This window comes from Labrus bergylta, chromosome 4 (genome assembly GCF_963930695.1).
Source record: "Labrus bergylta chromosome 4, fLabBer1.1, whole genome shotgun sequence".
Taxonomy (NCBI): Eukaryota; Metazoa; Chordata; class Actinopteri; order Labriformes; family Labridae; genus Labrus; species Labrus bergylta.
In genome coordinates, this window is record NC_089198.1 from 25,418,652 (window position 1) to 25,429,633 (window position 10,982).

The following is a 10,982-nucleotide window of genomic DNA, read 5'->3' on the forward strand; positions in this document are numbered from 1 at the left end:
GTAGGGCTGAACTGAGTCCACCATGTGGCGCTAGCAGATAACACAGCAGCGCCCAATGCCGTTAAACCTCAAGAGAAGAAGAAAGAGAAAATTCACATGTCGTCACAAACCCGGAAGTCACACTCATTCATTCTACCGGTTTCTTCAAGTTATAGCGCATCTCATGGTAGCGCTATCTTCTGGACGCACAGTAAGTTTTACAGGCATATACATAATGAATAACGCTACAGTATTTATGATATAATACAATTTTAGAATATGCGAAAACTTAAAGTAACGACTTTGCCTTTAAAGACAATGGTTTCAATTCTGCCAAGGCCACCAGCTGCTGGCAGCTAGCAGCTAAGCTAACAGATTTTGGCTGTCACAGCAGTTGCGCCGCGTTCATTTGAATGCTGCAGCGTTTCGCTTCCTGATTAACTCAAGGTTGAAATAAATGAATATAGGACTTCCGTATGTGTAAATTAAATACAATGACAGCGAGCGAATAAACACTGTTCTCTTGTTTTTCTATAAACCTACACTGACATTGAAGAGGTCAAAGTAGCATTTTATTTTATACTGTGTTGAGATTAATTTAGAAAACTCTATACAAGCACATGTCTAAAATGACTTAGGTGTAGGATGTCATCGATTCTGCTCTTAAAGTCACATGATATTGCTATTTGTATTGTGTAGTATTTTATTTACACCTAAATTATTTATTACCTTATTTTACTTTATTTTATTTTACCTTATTTTACCTAATTTTATTTTATCTATTTTACCTTATCTTATTTTATCTTATTTTATTTTATCTATTTTACCTTATCTTATTTTACCTTATTTTATTTTATCTATTTTACCTTATCTTATTTTATCTTATTTTATTTTATCTTATTTTACCTTATTTTATTTTATCTATTTTACCTTATCTTATTTTATCTTATTTTACCTTATTTTATTTTATCTATTTTACCTTATCTTATTTTATCTTATTTTATTTTATCTTATTTTACCTTATTTTATTTTATCTATTTTACCTTATCTTATTTTATCTTATTTTACCTTATTTTATTTTATCTATTTTACCTTATCTTATTTTACCTTATTTTATTTTATCTATTTTACCTTATCTTATTTTACCTTATTTTATTTTATCTATTTTACCTTATCTTATTTTATCTTATTTTACCTTATTTTATTTTATCTATTTTACCTTATCTTATTTTATCTTATTTTATTTTATCTATTTTACCTTATCTTATTTTACCTTATTTTGGTTGTATTGGACCGTGGGACAGAGACAAACGCAATTTCGATTCCACTGTATGTCTGGCGTATTTTGAAATTGACAATAAAATTGACTTTGAAATCAATTGGATGAGGATGGCTTTTTATCACTTACACTGGGACTGTTGTTTCAGAGAGATGCTGCTGCTGGTCCTGGGTGCCCTCCTCCTGCTCTTCTGCAGTCTGGATGTGTGGTACTTCCTGCGTGGTGTCCATGTCTTTGTAGAGGCATGGTTCCAACCCAGAATATGGGACATTCTAGCTGAGCAAAGCATTGAAGGAATGGTCCTCCCACATGATTTGGACTATATGGGCCACATGAACAACTCCCGATATCTTAGGGAGTGTGACTTTGCACGCTTCCACCATTACATGCGCAACGGGCTGTTCATGGCCTCACGCAAACTGGGGGCCAAAATGGTGGTTGGGGCCTCCACTATACGATACCGGCGCTCCCTGGCTTTCCGAGAGGCTTTTGAGATCCGGACCAAAATACTGGGATGGGACGAGAAAGCATTTTATTTGGAGCAGCGCTTTGTGTCCAAGAGAGATGGTTTTGTCTCTGCGGTTATGCTCTGCAGGCAGAATGTGGTTCGCTCCAGCCCAGAGATCATCATCGAGTATATCTGCAAAAGGAAGGTGAGTAAGAATAAGACAAAAAGCATGTATTAACCATAGTAAGCAAAATTGATTTAAATTACGTTTTACCCTGATTATTTTATGAAGTAGTGAGAAAATATCAATCAAACTAAACTTAAGTCTTAAGTTATGTCAGTTACAATGCAAAGTCTAAAATCAAAATATTCATGAGGTCTAGAAAAGCATCCAATACTTAAGCTGTCTCATAGTCCTTTTCTACCCTTTACTTTAAAATCACTCTTAATTGATGATCAGAATTGTATCATATTGTATTGGCTTTATTCTACTAAACCCTATTCTGAATTTGTGTTTGTGTGCAGATCGAGTGCCCTAAGCTTCCTGAGGACCTGAAACACTGGATCAACTACATCTCAGCCAGCAGCCAGGCTCTGAGAGCCGAGAGCGGACTGGAAGAGAAGAACAAGTGAAGCCGCACCATGAGTGTAGACCCATATCTTTTGAATTGCACGTACACATATGAAATACATACACCCACACGAACAGTTAAAACATCGTAGAGAGTGTTTAGTTGACTTACCAGATTCCATTTATCTCAGTTTTACCTGCTGTGTATTTTTGTATGACGTGAACAGAAATACTGAACTTAGGACAGCTGAATATAAAAAAACTTGAACTTGAATTTATTCCATGTTTTAAAACGCTCCATATGAATGCACTGGGATCATTTTGAAAGTTGTTTTCACTGAAACAAGCGAGCGATACTGTAGTTTTATCCGTGAAGCTTATTTGGCAGTTGACTGTGAATAGACCGGCTTTCATTCTCATTTAGCAAAATCTTCTAACTTTAGACTAGCATGTAGAGCAGAACTTAACCTTCCACTGACATCGATGCATGTTTTAAAACAGAGGTATATTTTTGTGCCTGTTTACCTTTTATTAGCCGTAGATTCCAATTTCAAAGAATTATAACTTTCTATGGAAAAATAGAAGGCGCAACGCAATACCTGAATGAAAACCATGGACATGTACTGACTTTTGTTTTAATATACCAATCGCATTCCGCACAAAAGCAGCCCAACTAAGTACACACAATGAATTCCTGTCAACAATCTAAATGGGAATATTTGAATTAAAGGGATTATTTATCAGTTCAGTATTGTTCTTTTACTGACTTTATGATAGATGCAGTTAAAGGGGAGGCTTCTTGATTGGAATTGGGTGTAAATAGTAGAGAAAGTCCTTGATTCCTGACATGACAGGAAAATGATCATAAGAGGTTTGCTGGCTACTATTTTGGACCTTCAACGCACAATAAACGCTTATGCTGGAATTATTTATTGAGAGAGCCTTTTTAGATCTAGAAGCTTCCCTTTAATGCTTCAAAAGCATTAGGTTGTGACCAAAGTAATGTATTGTTCTGAATGAAGATGGAAAGAAATCAATTCCTAAAACATGTACCGGTATGTCTTGCCTGTTATTTATGTTTTGAATGGCACTTATAAAAACATCCTGTTCAGTTATTTTTGTTTACTGACAGCTGCTGTCCTTTTATTTTACACTTAACTTATTTATGTTTTATTGAAAAGGGTTAATGTACCAAATAATATTTATTGTGTCTGTTAATTATTTAAAAGCATTTTAAATTAAAAATGTATTTAAAACTGTGACTCATCAATGGGTTTTTTTAAGTGCTTGTTTTTAAGTGTTAACCTCAGCTACTAATGAACTGTAGTTTGTAGGCCTGATGACCAATATTTGTATCCACAGCTCACTGATGCTGCAGGATATTTATTTTTTTGTTAAGTATGTTAACATCCCTCTACAAACTGAGACATGTTTACTCTCAACAAACCGCTGAAAGAGATCAAAAAACAAACTAATACTTAATTAGTGTAAGAGTGACATTTTCTTTGTTTCTCAATGTTCTTCAAACTAGAACTCAGTTGTGCTTACTATGCCATATCCTGTACCTATATATATATATATATATATATATATATATATAATTGTTGAAATTAGAGGTTTGAAAGGAGCGTGGATATACATTACTCACATAGGTGCAGTTAAACAACAGCAGCAATAAAAAGCCTGCACATTAATAAGCCACACTCATGCTACAAAAAGTTGAATGATGGCCTTCAAGGTTTGAACCAAAAGTTAGTCTGCCAAACAAAATTTGGTCAAACTGTTGTGGAATTGGGTAAAGTGTATAGACTTGTCCCCCTTTTCTTTAATTGGGGACTTTGCATTATCTTAAGGTTTGTACTTTTACCTTGCTTTCTAAGTTCTACTTTACTATCTTACAGAGGAAATGTATCTGACAGCTACAAAAACAGTGTGCACACTTAAAGAGTATTAGTGAATAGAATATCATCGTTTTATAAAATGTATCTAACAAAGAGTATGATTAGCAGTACCTTGATCAGCTACTTTGGTGTGGAGATCATTAAATCTACAACCATGGCTGACAGGAGTATTACTGTTTAAATGACCGGTTTACCTCTGTGCAGTGATGTTATTTTGAACCTGTAAGTGGAATATTCACGCCATTGTTTTGTTATTCTTTAAAGAATTGCCCAAAATAAAAAAAATATTCACTCATATTCATTAATTCCCCACTGTAATTATGTTACAAAGGACATTTCCACTATTAATAGATAAAATATAAGGCCTACATTTTTTTTTTTTTTTGTCATTCTGGAGATTATCTATCTTTAGACACTTTATTCTGAAATGTAGTGTTTTAAAAATTAAACCCCTGCCAGCGTTTCCGGTGACGCGTCACTGACCACGCCCCCACACTTTACTTCCCGTAAACAAAACAGCAGCTGTCTGTCAATAGCATTCCTGTGTTTTCGGTCGTTTTTCTTTGTCCCTTTTCGACCATGGCTCATGCCGGACTGGTTCTGGACAAGGACCAGTTTAACTGCTCGATATGTCTGGACGTGCTGAAGGACCCAGTGACCATCCCATGCGGACACAGTTACTGCTCGGGCTGTATTCGGAACTACTGGGACCAGGATGACTACTTGGGGATCTTCGTCTGCCCACAGTGCAGGCAGAACTTTAACCCGAGGCCGCTGCTCGCTAGGAACACTATGCTGGCCGACGTGGTGGATAAGTTCAAAAAGACTGGACTACAAGAGGCCGTCAGCCAAAGCTTTGCCGAGGCGGACGACGTGGAGTGCGACGTGTGCACCGGGAGGAAAAACAAAGCTGTGAAGTCCTGTCTGGTGTGTCTGGCCTCCTACTGCGACGTCCACCTCCAGCCCCATTACGAGTCTGCTGCTTTCAAGAAACACAAGCTGGTGTCGGCCTCCAAAAGACTCCAGGAGACCATTTGTGCCCGACACGACAAACTACTAGAGGTTTACTGTCGCACAGACAAACAGTGCATATGTTACCTGTGTCTGACGGACGAGCACAGAGGACATGACACAGTGCTGGCTGAGACTGAGATACAACAGAGACAGGTAATCACATCATCTGATACCTTCAAAACCAGGCTGCTGATCAAAGGCACCACACAGCTATCAGTTTTACTCAACACTCAATACAACTCTGTGGTACTTCTTGACTCTTTCCGTGCTCTAACTCTATCCTTCTTCCACTACATTTCAGAGACTAAGTATTTTTTGTTTCACACAGTTACATGGAAAATATATGATTTAAAAATGATCCCATGAAGTGCTTACAAAATGCATTTTGTATTAAGATGACAGATCACATGTGTCTGATGTATCTATCTCCTTGATTTAATTAAGTCAGTTTTGACTTGTGGTTGGTAAAGGAAAGTACTGACAATGTGTCCCTTTTAACTCTGGTAAATTTAGCTTTCTTAAAGTTGTTCTGTTGCCACCATTGAAACCGGCCTCCAGTACTGCCTAAACAATAGTAAGGGTTATCATGACTGTGCTGGTCAACTCCCCAGTCTGATAGCTTGATGTCAGGTAAATTATAATGTAACAAGAACAGCCTGATGCTAACTAAAACTGTAGTGTGAATTAAAGCTGGCAAAAGAGCAGCGATCATTGTTATTACACTATTATGTATATGTTTTTTTTTTAACCAAACTGGTATCGTTTTGGAACTTTGGTCTTGAACAATACTCAAGTCTAGGTATTTACATTTTTATAAATGTAATATCTGTTATTACACAAGTCAAGCATAACACAAAGTCTTGTTCTCTAGGCTCTATGGGAGATATACACATAGTGCAGACACAGACACAGTGAAAGCAACACTCACAAGACTGTTTGAACTTAGAATTTAAAAAACTAGATCAGTAAATAAAGATGTAAAGGTCATTATTAGTAGCATGAAGTCATAGGTATATACACAGAGCCCGCAAACATTTTCATTACTGCACATTCTGAAATAAGGCTTAGTTCAAGGTGTGTGAGTTCACTGGCTTCTAGAAATACCCTTTAGTTTCTGTCAGATTCTCAGATCCCTATGATGTGATTTAAGTGACTGTAATTGACCTTCTTATGATGTGATCCCTCAGAAACAGCTTGATGACATGAAGCAGAACTCTCAGCTGAAAATTCATCAAAGGGAAAAGGAGGCACAGGACCTGAGACAAGCCATATTCTCCCTCATTGTAAGTACAAAACACCCACTACGGTGTGATACATAAATACAACAGATCTATACCCTAAGTCAATCACTCAATCAATCAGTTTTTATTTGTATAGTGCCAATTCATAACAAGTGTTATCCCAAGACACAGAGCAGGCAAAAGACCTTACTGTTTGTTATATTATTCACAAAGATCCAACATGAAACCTAACAGACAAGGGAGCACAGGGGCCACCCTGTAAGTGCAACTTACATGTAGGCTTAGGGTGCGTTCGAATTGTCCCTCCTATCTCCTTTCACTATCCACTTTACCTTAACCCCGGGGGAAAATGTCATGAGGTTAGGGAAAGATGTTAGGAGAATTCATAAAGGATTTAGGGAAAGGCGATCTCGTTGCGGAGGTTAATGACGTGGGTCTGCCGTGGTGAAACTACAATGTTACACTCAAAAAATGGACTACAAAAAACGCATCTAAAACACTTTCCCCTGTGCCTTCCTACCGGTGAAATAATCCTAATCACCACAAGGTTGGGATTGAAATAAAAGCAATATAGAATAAGTAACAAAAGTGAAACCATCACCTTCCTGTCCACTCATAAATCAACATCAAAATAAATATGAAATTAATTGTTTCATTTATGCAAGACAAGAATGTACAACTGAAGAAATGCATAAAACATTCTGAATTGAATGAAATATGTTGAATAAAACATCATCTGGCTCAAAATGTCTCTGATCCCTTTTCACCTGAAAGACAGGGTGATGTTTTTTTATGGTGATTATAATCTGATTATATAGCTTTGCATAATATCCCAAGAACCTTAATCAAGGCAAGGGTTTCAGCATCTGTGACTGAAGGAAAGTTTAACGTTATTTATGATATTGCTTACGGCTGCCAGAACACTCAAAGTGGATAAATAACGAATGCAAACTGAGCACAGGCTGCAATAAAAGTTAAACTCACTTTGATCGTTTTACAACATCAGCATAATGTTCATAGTTCGCCTATGGGTTAAAGATTGAAAGTTGTTCAAGGCATATTATTGCAAATGGTAACTTATGATCTCCCTTTTCTGTCATCATTAATGTTCGTGAACAGTCAGATGCGCGGTTCGGTATCCGGGGTTAAGGAAAGTGGATACTGAAAGGAGATAGGAGGAACAATTCAAATGCACCCTTAGACTGCTGGGGGACCTGGCTAAGACTATAGCAGCATAACTCAGAGGCGGTCCATACCTGAGCCAGCCCTAACTATAAGCTTTATAGAAAAATAAAAGTTTTAAGCCTACTCTTCAAAGTACAGAGGGTGTCTGCCTCCCGGACCCTGACTAGTAGATGATTCCAGAGGAGAGGGGTCTGATAACTGAAGGCTTTACCTCCCATAGTACATTTAGAGACTGTAGGTACCACGAGCAGGCCTGCACTCTGGGAGCGTAATGTTCTCAAAGGGTAGTACGGTGCTATTAGCTCTTAAAGATAAGAAGGCGCCTAGCCAGCTAGAGCTTTGTAAGTGAGAAAAAGGATTTTAAAATCTATTTTATAGGGAGTCAGTGCAGAGAAGCCGATAGAGGAGTAATGTGATCTGTCTCCTAGATCTAGTCCAGTACACAAGCTGCAGTATTCTGGACCAGCCAAAGAGTCTTTCGAGACTTACTAGGGTCTCTCTTATTTCACTGTACATCATAGTTGATAATAAACCATTTAATCACCCATACGGTCCCCCGCTATTTGCTTCTTTGTGTCTCCCTACAGCGTTCCGCCCGGGCAGCATCAGAGGAGAGCGATGCCGTCTTCACCGAACTGATCCGCTCGATTGAGCTGAAGCGGTTCGAGGTGAGAGAGCTGATCAAAGCCCAGGAGAAGACGGCTGTCAGTCAAGCTGAGCAGCTGCTGGAGAAGATCCAGAAGGAGATTGCTGAGCTGAAGAAGAACAAGGCAGAACTGGACAAACTTTCCCACAGTGATGACCAAATCCATTTCCTCCAGGTAATAACCCCCTCAGATTGTTGTTTTTTTTTTGTTCCCCCTCGAGGGAAGTATCACCATAAACATTTAAAACTCTTGGTCACTGTGTTTTTCCCTCCAGAGTTGTCAGTCTCTCCTTGCTCCACCTATGCTGTCAGCTCTTCCTTCAGTCAGCGTTGACCCCGGCCTCACCTTCGGCCCGGTCATGACAGCTGTGTCGGACTTTAAAGGGCTGCTGCAGGAGGTCTGCCAGGGAGGATTTGTGAGCATCTACGAGAGAGGTACGTACAAATGTTAATATCATGTTTTATTCTGGCTGTACTGTCAACTCTTGTTCATGTGACTCTGTGTTTGTGTCTTTTGTAGTGAGAGATGTAGTAATAGTAGGTCCTCAGAGTCCTGCTGTGCAGCTCGACACAACACAGCCCACTGACGGTGCATTATCTGTACAAATGGAAGCAACAGAAGGTGAGTTTATAAAAACCTGTTTGTGCTCAACTTTGATAAAAACAAGTGGATGAGACACTCACAAAATGACAGCTTTAAATACAGTCTTTGTCACTGTTTAAGTAAATAAAAGAATAATAGAAAGAATTGATATCTGTTTAATCAAACAGGACATTTAAGTATACTGTTTAGATTGACATTGTATTTTAGATGTTCAGCTAAAATGTTGTACGTGTCTATCGCTAAGCCTGAAGGGAAGGTCTGTGGTACAGGTACAGAAATCTGACCTATTATGAAATACCTTAAACTTATCATTTGAATCATTGAATCCATGTCTCTTTATTTATCTATCCATTTTCTGCTGACCGCCTGTTTCCAGGCTGTGTTTAAGGATTCATCTATGATATGGACAAACCTGTTCTCACTACTTAATACACTCTTTTTAAAAATGTGCAGGCCTCTTCATGTGTGCTGGTTAACATTGAAGTTTATTCTATTTTTATTGTCTATTATGTGACATTGTAGAAAGTCTATCACATTATTCGTTTGATTGCTTTTGACTCCCATCAGTCCACATTCCCACGCAGCACAAACACCTGTGTCAACTTGTTTGTTTTTAGTGAAGCCTGCTGATTGTGCACAAGTGGAGATGTGACAGTGCTGCAGTTTCTGGAGCGCAGAGACTCTGCAGTAACTGTGTTTGTTGTCTTTGTGTTTCCAGTGATCCCTCCAACTGGCTTAGACCAAAGTCCCGTCAACCTTTTCAACCCTTTACTCAACCCAGGACCCTCTGCGCCCACCTTCAACTTCTCACCGTTTGGTAAATGAATTTACTAAATAAATGTATGTCTGCAGGAAACCGTCTGCAGGTATCTGTGGTAACACACTAACTGATATTTTAGAGAAACCCACAACATTGCAACTACTTAAATGGTTCTAGTATTGATCTGTTGTTTGAGATGACAGTGATGGGAAGATTTCAAGTTGCGGGGCTAAAGACATTACAAACACAGTGACATCTGGTGGCGTCTAAAAGGAACAGCATCCCTTTAGGACTGTGGTCAAAGCACTACAAACCCACAACAAACAAACATGTTACATATTATTACAGAAACAAAGTGTTACATTTCTGCATTAAAAATAACTAGACTTGTTTTAAAGATTTATTTGAGTTGTGAAGTTACAGTTTCCCAGTTGTTTCCCACAATATTCAAAGCCAAAGAATGATTTCATTATTTTTTAACGCCTGTCCTCCAAAGAAACGAGGGAATCACCTGAGTTATGTGCAAGAAAGCAAAGAAGGAATTCAGTCAACTGTTTATAACAGCAAACAGCTAGTCTGAAGGACTGGACAAAATGTTATTAAATTGAATATATATATTCCCAGTGAATAAAGTTGATACACCTCCCCCCCATGAACATGATGTCTGCCTGAGTCCCATCAGATAAATGATGGTTGTTTAAAACATCTATTAATCTTTGACCTTTTATTGCTGCATCAGGGCTGTAATAATTCATTTTTTCTGTTCCCCAGGCTCAAAGTTCTCTACAGGGGCCAGACAGAGACACATGCAGAGACGTGCTCACCCCAGGAGGAAATAGACATTTAGTGGACATCAACATCAACACAAGCTGAATGTCTTTATAGCGCCGTGCTGTCTGCAGCTTTTCCTCTCAGAGAACTGAACACTGAGGAGTAGTTAATTTTTTAATTCACCTTTTGCTATTAATTCAAATGCTTTGTTTTCGGCTATCCTCTTTGCTTGCACAATGGTGCAGATGGACAAGTGATGAGGCATTTGTAAGAGCCACTGCAGATCCCATTAACAGTACATCAACTTAAAGTATTAAGCAGCTCAAAGCAGGACTCTACACATCTTATTCCAATATTTTGAAGGACCTTGCCTTGAAGTTTTGTATTGTTTTAGTTCTTTTTAAAAAGTCTTGTCATATCATTTTTAACCAAACCTACAGAACAATTTGCTGAACAGATGTGTGCTAATATATTGTGATTTGTGAAATGCAGACATAAAAAAGAAATCAAATGTTTCTCAGTCGTGGAGTTTATGTGCATGAGGGTTGGTTCATATTTCATTGTACTATGAATAAATACTGGT

At 38.1% G+C, this 10,982-nt stretch overlaps 2 protein-coding genes across 2 annotated transcripts; both read left to right on the forward strand.

Annotated features, from left to right (window-relative positions):
- The first annotated feature begins 66 nt into the window (after positions 1 to 66).
- Positions 67 to 3,539, forward strand: LOC109985015 (protein THEM6). The gene is made up of 3 exons (XM_020635225.3): positions 67 to 190; positions 1,407 to 1,911; positions 2,232 to 3,539. The coding sequence occupies exons 2-3, from the start codon at positions 1,411 to 1,413 to the stop codon at positions 2,337 to 2,339; spliced, it is 609 nt and encodes a 202-aa protein (XP_020490881.1). The 5' UTR covers positions 67 to 190; positions 1,407 to 1,410; the 3' UTR covers positions 2,340 to 3,539.
- Positions 3,540 to 4,660: 1,121 nt separating this feature from the next.
- ftr67 (finTRIM family, member 67) lies at positions 4,661 to 10,914 on the forward strand. Its single transcript, XM_020635174.3, has 7 exons — positions 4,661 to 5,345; positions 6,380 to 6,475; positions 8,206 to 8,439; positions 8,540 to 8,699; positions 8,785 to 8,886; positions 9,587 to 9,685; positions 10,400 to 10,914. The coding sequence occupies exons 1-7, from the start codon at positions 4,758 to 4,760 to the stop codon at positions 10,465 to 10,467; spliced, it is 1,347 nt and encodes a 448-aa protein (XP_020490830.1). The 5' UTR covers positions 4,661 to 4,757; the 3' UTR covers positions 10,468 to 10,914.
- Positions 10,915 to 10,982: the final 68 nt, after the last annotated feature.